The sequence below is a fragment of the Myxocyprinus asiaticus genome, chromosome 40 (genome assembly GCF_019703515.2).
Source record: "Myxocyprinus asiaticus isolate MX2 ecotype Aquarium Trade chromosome 40, UBuf_Myxa_2, whole genome shotgun sequence".
Taxonomy (NCBI): Eukaryota; Metazoa; Chordata; class Actinopteri; order Cypriniformes; family Catostomidae; genus Myxocyprinus; species Myxocyprinus asiaticus.
Window position 1 is genome coordinate 24,554,549 of NC_059383.1, and position 15,711 is coordinate 24,570,259.

At 38.4% G+C, this 15,711-nt stretch overlaps 1 protein-coding gene across 4 annotated transcripts in view; it reads right to left on the minus strand.

The window, feature by feature from the left end:
- Window positions 1–255: 255 nt before the first annotated feature.
- The window catches only part of LOC127431131 (glutamate receptor 4), a 144,011-nt gene continuing 128,555 nt past the window's right edge, over window positions 256–15,711 (minus strand). The window contains exons 12-16 of one of the 4 annotated variants that reach the window (XM_051681404.1): window positions 11,824–12,022; window positions 10,829–11,076; window positions 4,661–4,775; window positions 3,632–3,769; window positions 256–2,140 (exon numbers count right to left, since the gene is read on the minus strand). In XM_051681404.1, the coding sequence (XP_051537364.1) occupies window positions 1,976–2,140; window positions 3,632–3,769; window positions 4,661–4,775; window positions 10,829–11,076; window positions 11,824–12,022 (865 nt within the window). In that variant the 3' untranslated portion in view covers window positions 256–1,975. Of the gene's footprint in view, window positions 2,141–3,435; window positions 3,770–4,660; window positions 4,776–5,454; window positions 5,570–10,828; window positions 11,077–11,823; window positions 12,023–15,711 lie in introns of all 4 variants that reach the window. The other 3 variants (XM_051681402.1, XM_051681405.1, XM_051681403.1) reach the window with 3 other exon arrangements.

The window sequence follows — 15,711 nt, forward strand, 5'->3', positions numbered from 1 at the left end:
CTTCATTTTTTTTTAATATGACTGAGTAATCCAGATCACATGCAGTCCATTACTACCCAACACTGGCTAAAACAAAGCAATGTTTTGATAGTGCCACAAGAAGCAGTGTTTACAGTTTTCGGTAAAAGTCATACCTACTTATAGTTGTCTCTGCATATAAAGATGGGACAGGAGAAAGCATTTTAACATCTGAAAAATTACACACTTCACCATGAACTAATAGTAATAAAGACACAGGTGTAATTTCATGTCCATTAATATTTTACTAAAAAATGAAGATCAAAATAAATATTTACAATTTGAACATTTCAACCAGTTTAGGATACCATTTTTCATCACAGCTTTAGAGACCATGGGAGAGAAAAAAATAGTTCTCCAAACAAATCTTCAGTATGGGTCAGGGCCATTGTGTATCTCCAAATATGTTCATTCAGAGTAAATGAGAGTGAAAGGTGGAAAATACAAAGAGAGACAAACAGACTGTGTGCTTAAGTACAAGTGCTTGTGTATTCATCAAAACAAAGGGGAATTAGAACATAAATTTGCACTTTTTCAGGTAAAATGCAAGTTTAACAGAACTGGGCAGTAAACAGAGACAGAATAATCTCCATTATATTATGGCGTCCTGAAGCTTCAAGATTGCTCATTTATTGTCCTTATGTCCAGGTGTCCAGCAAAGGCCCATGTGAACAGATTCCATCCCATTGCTACAGTTTCTGGAGAACATACTGAAGGCCTGAATGAGGTTACACAGTGTTTTTCAGAAAAGGCCAAAGCTGAGCTCTAACCATGGCTCTCACAATTCAAACAGTGTCTTCAGAGGTGTTCAGTGTTTTCACCGTTTTTGTTTTGCAATTTAATTTGCGCAATTAGATTTGATTAGATTAGATTTTTAGAAATGTCTGCTCTAAAATGAATGGACAAACATTTAAATACTCTTCAATATTTTAACTTTCAATAATTAATCACATAAATCAAAAATAAATCTGTTTCTCTGGGGGAAAAAAAACAAGTCTATAGGGTACCATGGTCTAGGACTGCACAGTGATTATGCAGGGCATGGCTTGGGAAAGAGCATTGGTTGAGATGCACTGAGGGTGTGTGCCACATTCCCGAGAATCATGAGCACATAGTTCACTGGCACTGATAACATGCCCATGTAAATAAATCCATAGAATTTCATTTACATCTACATATATCAAATCATCTTTTTGTTTTGATTTTCATTATCGATTTCTAGCCATTATTGCAATGAATCCATTTCTAAAGATGGTTTAAAAAGAGAATTACACTCTGTTCACTACAGAATTGGGTATTTACAAATTCTTTAAAAAGCAAGCTAGTTGTACAGTCTTCTATTTACAAAACCATGTAAATAATTTATTTAGGTATGGTTTTATAGAATATATATTAACTCTTCTTCACAGTTTATTTAGTAAGTATTCAATTAATACCATATCTGCTATTATCCATGTTAATAATAACCTCTAGGGAAAATGTATTCCCTGTTTAGTGATTGATGTTGAGTTACTTGTATCTGGACCATTGTTTCGGTTTGGCAAGGGTTATGGCAGAGTGTTAGAACAAACAGATTTGCCAGCAGATCATTTTGCCATACAACTAACAAGATTCAGTCCATATTTCAGTTCGTTTTGATCCCTTCCTTCCCGTTCATCTGTTTCAATGACAAAGGAAGCAGTTCTGAGCAAGTTCTTTGAATGTAAGTTACAAAATCACTGAAGTCTCACAATCTGTGCTATAACCATCCTCCATATATCTTGTGGTGGCACAACCAGGGACTCCAGTGTGCTGAGCCGCCAGGGGCCCTCAGTTCCTGTCTGTCTTTGAAATCTCCAATTTTTGAGTTCCTTGTCAATGATTGCTCAGCTTGGTGGCTTCATTGCTGTAGGGTTGGTTTTCTGATGTCTTATTTGCAGTTTCTGTAGAGTTTAAGGCACTTGAAAGTTTTTGGTTTTCACGGTAAGTCAGATGACACCAGAGCCAGTCCGGAGCTCTGTCGCAGGGAGGGGCCAGCGTGCACAGCCTTCGGGCAGTCGGGAGTCAGGACGCGCCCGTTCTCACCCACGCTTCCCGTAATAGACAGGCGCGCCTTGTTCCGCATGGCTTCGGTGAAGGTGAGCTGCATTCAGAATGAGGCGCACCATATGAAGAGGAGACAGAAAGAGAAAAGGAAGGAGAGAGGGATAGAATAGGATAGAAGAAAAAGAAAAGAGTCAGTTACACAGGTTTAAAAAGAGAGAGAATAATCATAATAAGATCATCATTACTTGAATGAATGTACAGTATCAGCAAGCACATGTACAAAGCACCAGATTGTGACACAGTTAGCGATGAAGCATTTCAAATTCATCTGGCATAGTCCTTTGATTAATTAGAGCCAAAGATGACTGGCCCATACTGTAAATTACTAACTAGGGAGTTTTCAGTACTTTGGATTAGAGGTCTGCACTGAACCCGGCCTGTACCTGAGATTGTGTGGCCCAACCTGACCTGTACACTAAAATTTTAAGTCAGAACCCAATATCGCTCACTCTCTTTAAAATTTCTTCTCCAGGCAAGTAAATTCTTTTTAATACAGTGCATTTTATTTAAGCAACGTAGGTAACATTCATAATAGTATTGTGGCAATACTTTCAAAACAATGCATATGTTAGCATTTACGTTTCATTGTAAGTGCCTTGCTGTAACTGCCTTTTTAAAACAAACAATGGACGAATCAAAATAATATTTTTTGGTAATCAACTTCTATTGAACTTGGAATATTCCTTTAACTTGACACAGTGTTTTAAAAATGTGCCAGTCCTGCATGAGATGCTGAAAAATCAGTGTCATGCAGAGCAACAGTCAGAGACATCTGTCCAATGTGTTTACTTAAAAAAAAAAAAATAGAAAAACAGCGCAAATGCACGCAAAAACACTTTCAGTGTGAACAGCCCCTCACTTGTCCATTCGCATGCATCGTTTTTCATTAATTACAGACCCGAACCCGAAGTTTATACTAGAAAAACTGACCCGAAACTGGCCTAAAACCCGACGGTTGGTTTGGCCCCATCAGGCTCAGGTTGGGTAGCAGACCTCTACTTTGTATATGGTGAAATTACTGCAAAAGACTCACTTGATCAAAATAAACTTTCTATTCTTTTTCATTTCTGTTTTATTTGCTTTTGTTGTAGTTATACTGCTGAGTGGACATCACTTGTAAGAGAGGTCACCACACAGTGGCATATGATTACAAACATGTGCAATCCAGGTCCCTCAGTCTTCAGCATGTACAAATACGTGAATGCAAGTCTCCACTTGGAGTACATAGAGAGGAGACAGAACAAGGACGTCACAAACACAAGAAGCTTTACCACGGGCTCACACGGTCAACACGGCAAGCTACTGCACCGAAAACTGAGGAGCTCCACTTACTACTCCCGTGCGCCTATGTACATCTGACCTCCTACATCTCTACTCCTTCAGTAGCGTAGACGTTGTAACCCTCTCTATATGTGGCTAAACTCTGAGTGCTGTGGGTGGGACTTGGCCCTGGCGAGGGCTGGGGGCTGGGGAGGGGGACTGGACTAGGGAGAGGAGAGGAAGAGGGGCGACGTTCAGACTGTTCCACCTTCATTCTCTTGGCCTCGTTTCGGGACTTGTAGCAGAACTCGATGAGGGCCACCAGCATGGCCAGGCCCAGGCCACCGACCAGGATGTAGAAGACCCCAGCCACATTACTGAGGCTAAGGGCCTGTGAGCTCTTGTCCTGAATGCAAGAGGAGGAAAAGGGACAGGAAGTTAATGGGGTGAGAGTGGAGATAGGACACATTTAACACTAACACACACACGCATACACTCGGACAAAGCACTTGCTAATCTAGAAATCTACACACTACCAGCATTCAAACACAAACACACACAAAAGTACAAATTTAGATGTAGAATAAATGCAAATCTTCCCAATCAATCTTTGCTCGCAGGCTAATCTGAAAATGTAATCTAGCTGACCTTTGGATTACTTCTGTGATGACTTCTCACTATTTTTGCTTTGCTCAACAGGTATCGTGCTTTGACAGCAATTTAAGGGGTGACAATTGGTTTGTAATTACTGGAGATGCCATTTTTTTCTTAACTCTCAAAAGGATTGTTAGCTCCAGTTATCATGTAATTAAACACTGTGAGTTATCTTACAATGATCAGACACAGGATTTAACTTCTCACTACGTTTTAGCGTATCTCCACTTGTAAGGCTTCTCTTGCTCTCTGAGGGATCCACAAGTCAGGCTGCTTGGTTTGCCATGCAAAAAATCAGTGGTACGCTCAGTTAAATAAACTTGGAATACCTTCAAAGCCAAATTACTTCCATTCCTCTCAGGTAATAGGAATAGAGGTGTACGACTACTAATGAAAACATAGATATCTAATAAGACATTAACGATTTAATGAAGGTATGCATGGCATACTGAAACTATCCTAAAAAGCATGGATTATATGAATGGTGAGAAATCAACAAATCTGAAATCTCCTAATCCCTACAGATGAGCATGCGCTAGATATCATTGTTTTGACCTCATTTCTTTCTGTGTTTACTGACACAGCCTGCCACCATGTCTGCGTGAGCATTAGACAACAGTGATGGTCCCAGACTTGGACTGACCTTACTTCCCGAGTCCTTGGGTCCACATTCGCCCTTATCGTACCACCATTTGTTTTTCAGCTTGTCTAAGATGCCTGATTCACTCAGTTTCAATACGGCAAGGTTTACGGGGGTTCTTCAACCGCACAGAGGAATGTAACACAAATAACATAAATAACATCATAGGACATGTTATTTTATGTTATTCACTCATAACAGCTGACACAGCAGTTGCAAAGTGACCGAGCGAAGGGTCCCATCGTAATACATGTTTCTGTGCTCCATATAAGAGAAGAATAGGGGCCTGCACAGGAGCCATAGACATTTGAATGGGACCTCGCTTCATCGGTTTAGGTAACGGGCGCATACTGCCACGGCCTGTTTCTCTACCAACACTGGAAGCAATTACTGTTAAACCACAATTATTGGCATATAACAAAGGCATCGACCTTTCTATATCCCTCTACAGGGCTCCCATACTTTTTGACCAATGAATTCCATTACTTTTCCAGTTTTTTGAGCAATTTCTGGCCAATAAAGTATTTTAAAGCTGAGCATGACAGAATTCATGACAAAATTCATGACAGAATTGTCATTTTTGGGTGAACTCTCATTTAAAGTAGGAAAAGAAGATCAAAGAGGGACTTTGCAGTGAGTATTCACAGCGAATATTTGTGCTCTGACAGTAATTGCACTCCTCTTTCTTTTCCAACTAGATAGGGTCAGACTGTAGGCCAAATATGTGGTGACGGCCCGGCAGATGCTCCTGTTACAGAGGAAACTGTTTACCCTCGTTGGTTGACATAGTGGCTAACCTTCTCACCACCTCCTCCGCTGCCACACTCTCCTTTGTCGTACCACCACTTGTTTTTCAATTTGTCCAACAGGCCTTGTTCATTCAGTTTTAAAACTGCCAGGTTAACTGCACTTCTTGAAACGATAAAACATAGTTTGTCAGTAGCAGCAGTGTGTCATTTAGTTTAGCAGAATCCAATCAGGGTAAATAAAGAAAGAAAGGGCTGGAAAGCTCTATAGATTAGTCGTGCCCAATTCCCACCCCACTTTCCTTTATAAAACACTTAAAAACACTGAAACACGGAGGACAAACCTCTCTTCTCATGTTTTCATGTTAATTTGCACCAGCCGTATTTGTCTCTAGCATACTACACATGGAATGGAAAAATCTATATCTCCCCTTGCTTTTAACCCCCCCTTCCTTTATTTTCTGTTCGTCACTCTACCGCTTTACTTCAGTATGTACTCAATATTGCTGTGAGATGCGCAGAGGGACCTCACAATATTGAATGGCTGTTACTTTCCCTATATGCTGCTTATGGACTGTTTAAATGAGTACTGAGTGTTTAAGTCTCTGAAAGCGCTGAAATAGTTTGATCCTTTTCCCCAGACCCCTGCACTCCCACCCTCGGCTCTGCATAAGGGTGTTTAATGCAGTTCTGCTCCTAAGCATCAGGCAGAAACTTTCCCTGCAATTTCTGCAATGGGTAGAGTTGGATATTGTTTTATATAAGTGGAAGCATAGTATATCAATTCATGTAATTGTATACACAAACAAAAACTAATTGGATAACTTGCTGTGTTACATACAGTAGGATCCAAAAGTCTGAGACCACTAATGGAAATGCTTACATTTAGCATTATTTTGAAATGTAATACAGAATTTTTCATCACAAATTATCAGAATAAATATTTTAGTGCAACTTTGAGTTGCAAAATGTATGTACTGTATATTAAAATCAAAATTTCTCAATATTTGGTGTGATCCCATTTTGCTTTAGTAATGATTTGAGAATTTCTAATGTTGTGTGCCTTTTTTTTTTTTTTTTGCTTACATTTGATTAGTGACCTTGAAATAGTGCAGAATCTTAAAGTCGGCATGAAGTAAAAATTGATAATATTTGTTTTATTAATGCATGTTACTGGTCTTATTGTGAATGATTCATCCATGCATTTTTTGATATTTTATATAAAAAAATGTACCCTGTAATCTTCATGTCATAATTTGCTCTTCTGGTGATAAGACTTACTCTTCTCTGCTGATGTATGCAAGGCCGTGCTGCAGTTAAGCCAGTTTTTAGTCAGTTCTAACCCTGCCACTTCAAGAGTTATGTACACAAACCTGGCATGAAAGCAGCCAGTGTGTAGAGATGAAGAGGTGTATTTTCAGGTGTTTTCCTCCCAAAACCCTGTACCCCAAACTACCTTGGTTACGGGCCTGCTGGCTTGAATTTACATTTTGAAGGAGAAAGAATAACAGCAAATTTGTGATTGTGTTCGAGACATTTCTTGCCTGAATGCTTCCAGAGGTGATCACTACTGAATACATTGTGTCAGATGCATCTGGAATTTATGCATATTTTTAATGCAGGTATCTTGGGATGTACAGAACAAGTAAGTGATATTTTTCTCTTTATATTTAGTGTATTGTGATCTTGAATGGCTCCAGCCTCAGTGCAAGCAAAGACTGCAATGTGCTGTGTGCGCTTGTGGGCTGGTTATGGATTAATGTTGTCAGTTAGATCATCGTTCGGTTCTCAAGTCAGTACGGAACTGTGTAAAAGTTGTGTGTCTGTCTGTGTTTGGACTGCAAACTCGCATTCATCTCAGCCTCCATTCCAGTATGCAACGGGCACTTTTTACAATCCAATCAAAAAGTCATGGATAAAATCAAGTCCCCACCCCAGGGCTCTACAGTGTGGCCATTTCAGTCGCATTTGTGACTGAAAATTACTGCATGCGACAGTGAAAAAATATTTAGGCTCACTGGTGCGAGTCACCCGATTGAAGTAGGGGTGTGAGAAAAAATATATTCTCCGATGAATCGATTCTGAAAATGCGGCAGCGCAGTGGCGCTTATGACCGCGCCAGAGACAGATGTTAGAAACATGCACATATTCTAAAGCCAAGCGCATCCTACAAAACAGATGGCAGACTGGATTTATCAACCACACACCATTTGTCTCCTAATGAAACTACGATCCCGAAATTAATTCACAAACTCGTGCACATGGCAACAGGAGAGTTGATTTCATGATTACATGTCAACAAAGAACATGAAATACGAGCTTGTGCTTGTTATTGCACTAATTTGCACAACAAGGGGAAAAAACACCTGAAAATAATGATGAGACAGCGGTTCAGGAGGCGTGGGTGATGTTTTTATTTTCAAATTATTTATTGATTCCCAATGTCTTTTACTACTCTTGCGCTCTTTCATTTGCTGTTGCTCATTGCCAGTCTCTCGCTCGTCAGGAAGAGTGCGCACACACCTTATGGCTTGTTAGATAAATGCTAAGCAGGTGAGACTTCTACTCGCAGAGCAAACAGATGGAACAGTGCATACGAGATGCTTGATAGATATTTTAAAATAATAATCCCACTATTTGTGCCACTTTATCACCTGTGGTGAGGAAAGGAGAAGATGACATCTGCACTCTCACAGAAGCAGATATCTCATGTAATCAACATGGAGCACCAACCTGTAGTTATAGTTAAAATAAAAAATAAAAAGGCCTCGGATAGATTTATTCTAATTAAAAATGTAATACTATTAAATAAAAATGATTAACAATGCTTTAAACATATAAAAGTTATTTAACATAATCAGCTGAATTATTTAATTTAATAGTATTGTGTTTTGGGGCCTGGGTAGTTCAGTGAGTATTGACGCTGACTACCACCCCTGGAGTCGCGAGTTCGAATCCAGCGTGTGCTGAGTGACTCCAGCCAGGTCTCCTAAGCAACCAAATTGGCCCAGTTGCTAGGGAGGGTAGAGTCACATGGGGTAACCTCCTCGTGGTCGCAATTAGTGGTTCTCGCTCTCAGTGGGGCACGTGGTAAGTTGTGTGTGGATCGCGGAGAGTAGCATGAGCCTAAAGAAGCCTAAAAAATTCCCGACCCTAGATTGAAGCTCGTGAACAATCAGAACAATCCAGTACAATCAGAATAAAAATTACAACTCCCAAATGCATCTGCACTGCGCAGTAGTCACACTGTGATTAGCTGCTTTTTATCCATTCAGTCAACAGAGCAAGCTTGAAAAAGATGTTTGAGACATTTTAGTCAGCTTGAATGAAATGAAAAGCATCAAATTTTACTTTAAATGTTAAAAGTTTACAAAGCCTGGCCAACTGAAATATGCAGCATCTGACTGTTGTACATTGTGTGACAGGAACATTAATTGTGTTCAGCAGTGCAGATGTCAATTTAGAGTTCTTAAACACATTTAAGAGGACCACATTTCAAAGACTGAACATTGTGTTTCTGTATATTTATGTTCACAAGGTGAAACAGACAACATGATCTGCTGCTGTTTTTTTGCAGACAGCCTTTCAAATTAACTGAAAATATTAAATTTGGTTGTAAAAATGTAAACTCTGTCATGACTCACATTATGTTCCTGAATTTTGTCATAATTGATGAGCTCAGTTTTCTCATGTCTTTCTGTGCATGTCATATTGTGGCACATTACCGTTACCATCTCTAAAAAAAAACTGGACTACACAAGTGCTCCTAAAAAAAATTTAAGCGTAGTGCCCTGCCCCACCCTACATTTTTGTCTTGTTCGATAAGCCGTTTCAATCGGAAATTCATGCCAACTTTAAAAATGTCTTCTATGTTTGACATCACGTTTCTTTGCTTTACATTTTCAAAATCCTAGAACTTTTTATTTTCACAAAACAAAACAAGAAAAGACAAAATTAAAACAAACTAAACAGATTTTTTATTTTGTTGTTGTCTCAGACTTTTGGACCCCACTGTGTAAATCCTACATGTCAGTATGATGTGGTAAATTTAAGGGTAAAATGTATTTCAGGGAAATGATTCAAGAGAGGTTTATCCTGAATGCAACACTGATAAACACACAGCCCACAGGAACAAAGAACGGGACAGGGAAAGAATGTAATGAGACTCATCTGAGCTGAGGAGTGGAAGAGAAAGAAGAGCATTAAAGGACTCTGTGCTGTACATCTAAAGCCATGCAAATCTCCTGCACTGGTCTGACATCAAGCTGCAAGCCATTATACGCTCTTCCTCTCAGGATCAGAAGAAGCGTCAGAGAGACCAATGGTATCTCTGCAGCAAATGGTTGATCCTAGGAGCTACTGTCATCTATAAGTGACTCTTCTCTGTATAAGGCAGTGTTTCTTAATCCTAATCCTGGGAACCCACAGCACTGCACATTTTGGATGTCTTCCTTATCTAATACACCTAATTCGAAACATCAACTTGGTAGTAGAAGCTCCATGACCTTAACTGGGTACATCAGATAAGGTACACATCCAAAATGTCCAGTGCTATGGGTCCCCAGGACCAGGATTAAGAAACACTGTTATTAAGTATTGGAAAATGCCATTGTTTAAATGGTGCAAGGTTATATATTTTTAAAGACCCCATGAAACAGTTTCCAGCATAGTTTACTCTCCTGTTTATATATATATATATATATATATATATATATATATATATATATATATATATATAACAGTATATAGCAATAAGCTTTAGTTATGTCACAGCAGTGAACCATGATTTGGTACTTGCTAGTTGCTGGCATTTGGTATTGGGGAAGGGACATTCTCATCTTAGAGAGCATTTGTTTTGACAAAAATTTGTGCAGTGCAAGATGAGTCATCAATATTTTGGTCAATTTTCCTAAAAGAGAAAGACAGTAACCTAAATTTTAAATGTATATAGCTGCTGAAGGTTACTTTTGCTAACTTTTAAGATTACACCAATGTAAAGATGGCTTTAAAGCTAAAAGACATGGACTAAAAGTGACAAAACTCCAATTTTGATTTCATGGGGTCTTAAATGGTCCTTCTTCCTAGTCTACGTGGGAAAGAGAGTTAGGCAGAGTCAGACCAGGCTGAATTTTTACAGGCTTTTCTGTTTGTTTAATATCATGACCATCACCTAAACATCCAGAAATGTCAGTAAAAAAACATTCATGCATTAGTTTGCAATTACCTGCTTGAGGCTATATAAAAAAAAGAGAATGAGAAAAAAAAACATAAAGCACTATGTATACAAGACCCTTAACTGCACACAAGAACACATAAATGTGAGCAAAGCAAAAAGAAAGAAAAAGGGAAAAAATAGAAATAGGCACGCCAGGGAAGGTGGAATACCATAACAACACGTGACATATTGTTATACTACTCCACCCACCTTAACTGTGAGCCCTTGGGCGTGGCCACCCCGTAGCCTTTGGAGTCCAGGTTGCCTCCAACTTTCATGGTGTCGCAGGGTTTACGCTGTTCCGTGTACTCGTTCATAGTGGACTCCAGTAGGAAGGCGTACTTTCCTTTGGACTTTCTCACCCTTGCTACGCCCTCTGCCGTGGTCTTAGTGAACACTGTGGGCTCTGCTGACTTCATGTAACTCCACATTTTCTCGTAAACGGCGATCTTTGACCTCTGAAAGTTAGGGTAAAGGTGTAGAGAATGCCAGTGAAGTGTGCAAAGGGAAGGCGTGGAATCTTTGTTAGTCATTGAACTGCAGCGTAATTTATTATTAACAGCACTATTCCTTTGCTTAGTTTATTGAAAGGAACAGTTCAACCCAAAATGAAAATTATCTCATAATTTATTCACCCTCATGATATACTTAAAACAAAATATTTTTAAGTTACACTGTAAAAAGTGGTAAACCAAAACTGAACCCTGTAAGCAATGAGCGGGGACTGAAGCTTTCAAGCTGTAAAAAGGATACACAAGCACCATAAAAGTATCATAAAATTGGTCCATATGACTTGTATGCTATATTCTAAAGTCTTAGGTCAAATGGAAGCTTTGCTTGAGAAAAGAGAGCTTAAAAGCTTCAGTCCTCACTCATTGCAACTGTATGTAAAAGAGTGACCAGCACTGTCTTCAGAATTTCTTCATATGTGTTCCACAGAAAAAAAGGTCATACACATTTGGAATGATGTGTAGGTGAGTAAACAATAACAGAATTAAAATTTTTGGGTGAACTAACCCTTTATTCAGTATATTATCAGCAAATCTATTTTTCTTTTTTATATTAGAAATGACTATTTGAAGTCTTTTCATCTTTAAGTCATGCCATCTTAGGAGTCATCCCTCCTTCCACTTCACCCCCTATCAACACATAACCCCCCCTACCCATCAACACATAACCTCCCCTCCATTAGCTTTTCCACTCACCCTGAAGAACTCTTTGGTGGAGCCTGAGTCTAGAGTACCATACGCTATGTCTGTCTGCTTGGCTAGGTCCTCAGCGCTTTCAATGGGTGACACCATCCTCTCCACAGTAAGGAAGGCAGCCAGGTTGGCCGTGTAGGAAGAGATGATAATGAGGGTGAAAAACCACCACACACCACCCACGATGCGTCCAGACAGAGACCTGCACCAACAGTTGAGAGAGGAAGAGAGTGGAGATGAAAATGACCATGCAGGGAGGGTTTGAAATAGTGGTGAATGACAGAGCAATGAAAGAAAGGATAATAATATTGAAAAACAAGGGAAAGGGGAAGGAAAAGGGGTATTGAGAAAAGCAGGAGGAAAAAATGGAAAGAGATGACCAAAAAAGACACATCAATTGTTGTTTCAATCATTGAATTTTTTTTCCATCACTACATTTTTTAAATTAAATTAATTTTATGGCATGTCGATTAATTAATTGAACTTAACACATATTTAAATATTTGCTGAGAAAGCCCCTAAAATAACAATAATTCAATATAAAATGATTAAATAATTATAAATAGTCATATTTAAATAATTATATTATTTATATATAATATATTATATCAAAGTAATTCAGATAATTAAAATGCAATAAATTATTGTGGCAGTCGAGTAAAGTATTAAAATACAATACAAAAAGTGGCTTTAGAAGGCAATATACTTATTGTATATGTTCATATTATTGAACATAAATCAATCATTTGCCTATAGTTCACAGAAATCCATTTTGCAGTTTAACTGGTCAATCTGTCTTAGATTTATTATAAGGGTTTCTCTAAGGAAGCGTCAATGTACACACGCATCAGACAGACGCTTTTGGAGCATCTCACTTTGGTTTTGTCGCTTTATAAACAGCGTTTTCAGGTCGCTGTGTCAAGTTAAACGTAGTTTGAAACTTAGAAAAACACTTGTTGAGATTCCTGCATTCAGACTTGCACTCCATCAAGCTGTTGAATGCAAGAACGAGATTTCTCTTATAATGCCTAATGAGGTTGGAGAACACCTGGCAAGGGATCTGAGACCATTCTTCCATACAGAATCTCTACAGATTCTTCAAATTCAGAGGTCCATGTTGGTGGACTCTCCTCTTCAGTTCACCCCACAAAAAATCTTTTCTGAAGCAACTAGCCAACCAACGGCTAAACCCAACCGATAGCGTTTTAAAATGTATAAGCGAAATGAAAAGCACATTTTCTGAAGCAAGCATGTCTTACCCTGTTGCTTCTATGACACTGTGGTGTCATGTTTCAGCTTGCGTTCTTGAGCAGTCTTAAAAAGTCCAGTGCTGTACCATGTGAGCTACCATGCAAGTTAATTGCATTAGAATAAGTGCATATAAGTAATAGGGTCTATAATACAAGCATAAAAATTTTGTTATTTTTCAAACGATGCATTAGAGTAAAAGTGTGTCAATATCATAACATACTGTAGCAGTGTATGAGTAATAGTGAGAAAAAAATATAGAGAAAAATAAGTATTTATAAAGTTTTAATCAGCATTTGATCTTATGATTTTTGTTAATGTGAATAAAACACAGTTGTTCTAGTGCCTCTAGTGTTTATTTCATCTTTAAAATGCATCGATTTTTACCTGGAGACACGTGTAACGACGAGTTTTGCAAAAATGTATACAGTCACGTTTTCACTATAAGACCAGGTTGGCGATCTCTTTGACAAGGTGCCATGAAGGCAGATTGGCTATTTAGAGAGTGGGCAGGCGGGGATGTCAACCACAGTGGGGGCGAGGTGATATAGCCCAACGCTGTTTAAATTCTCACCTCACCCTGATCATGCAAATCAGTTTACAGGATTGTAGTGTAAAATGGGCATTATGAATTTATGCACGCCTGTCCTTTTTTCTCTTGCCGTCAAGGAAACACTGCTCTGTCAAGGCACAAAATTATTTGCTTTCTGAAAGGACACTAAATAGAGCTTATATTTTGTTGTCCAAAATTTTGAATAATCCGTCAACAATATGTTTTGTAAAAAGCATTTTACAAATACAATTGAATTGAACTAAGTTTAAGAATGGAGTCATGGTGCTGTCACCCACCCACGTTGCCATGTCTGAATCTGAGTACATTTTGTAACTTGATGTTGAAATCCCAGATTAAATGTTTGACTGCTTGTGTGTCACAGTGAACGGAGTGTTTTATCCAGGCACAACGAGTGTTAGCTGCTGCTAAACACTAACCTGTATGCAGACACACCATTCAGGCCTGGTGACGTCTGAGGATCAGATGCATCATGGCTCACGCTAACCGTGGCTAATCGATTTGACTTCATGAGACAAAGCCAATTTAATAAGAACCTAAATTGAGTGGACACGAAACCAGTGAGTCACCCCTCGGGCCGCTCCGCAGCCCTGCCGTTTGGCGCACAGTATCATTCATAAAGACGTATGATCCGTGAACAAACAGGCATTCTCTCTTGTCCCTCATCATGTCATTTCTTGTAATACAGACATTCTGATCACAGCTCAATGATGAGAGACTGTCTCTCTGGATTTCACACATCCACACAAAATAAGCAAACTATCATCAGTGCGTCCCTTAAAGCAGCTCATTATCAAAGCACTGTTATTAGAGCTGTGAAATGGGATGCGTTACTCTCAGTGAAACCCTGTGCATTACTCACAACAGAGCTTGGTGCAGATTGCTCATCACAAAAGACACATCATCATGTGTTGGAGCGAGAGAATATTTAGCGATTTTCAAATTACATTCTAAAACGTTAGCAGAGGTGTAATGGGGAAGATTTGTGGTGGACTGTAGGGAGTACAAAACGAAAGTAAGAGAGAGAAAAAGCGAGAGTGAGCGAGACACAAGGAGAGAAAGGAATAGAGAGACCTTGACATGCTGTAGATAAATGGAAAGGTCACTGCCTGAAGCCACAGTAAGCCTCAAGCATTTTATTTATTCATGGCTTCCTCTCTACTGCCATGATTAAGATTTAATACCTGCAAATCAATTTGTCCATACATGAGACCAGAGTCATTCACAATCAAGCTCCACGTTACTGATATCTTCTCCCTCTGGTAAACTGGAAACATTTAAAAAGCAAGCTTTTGCATTACATTATACAAATACATTAATTCATATTTAGCAGCAATGTCTATCCCTTCGCATTGTGAAATACAGCACGCTGTGTTTTAGATAAATCACTTGAATATTTTTCTTAATCAGTATTTATGTCTTGTTTTCCAGTAAATATCTCTAAGCATCCTTGCAACAAAATACATTTGCTTGAGGTACAGCATTGCACAAGATATTAGGACTTGTTTACAGATAATACAACTTGAATTAAGTTGACTTTTCTTACCACATAAGCAAATAGATTTCTTTTCTTTTTTTTTTAAACATCTAACAAAATTTTGTGAGGTTTGTGCTTCAAACAACAACAAAATAAAAAAATAAAAATAAAATAAATTGTCACTGGGTTAATAAAATACATTTAAAAGGATAGTTCCCCCAAAATTAAAAAAACAACAATAACATTTACTCATACCCATGTTGTACTTGTGCTGTTACTGTTGTTGTTATTTTCATTTGTTTGTTTGTTTGTTTTTTACACACAAAAAAAAGTTGTTAAATGTTAGAAAAAAACCTCAGTTCCCATTAACATTCATTGTATGGAAGAAATACAATGGTGCAGCATCAACATTCTTAAAAAAAAAAAAAAAAAATGAAGAAAGAATTTGCATTTTTGGGTGAACTTAACCCTAATATTGACTTATTATCTCACACAAAATATTTTCTTTTTTTAAGAATGTTTAGATATATTTGACTGGAAAACAGACTGATTAAGAAAATTATTATTTGCAATGATCAGTATGGCCTGAACATTA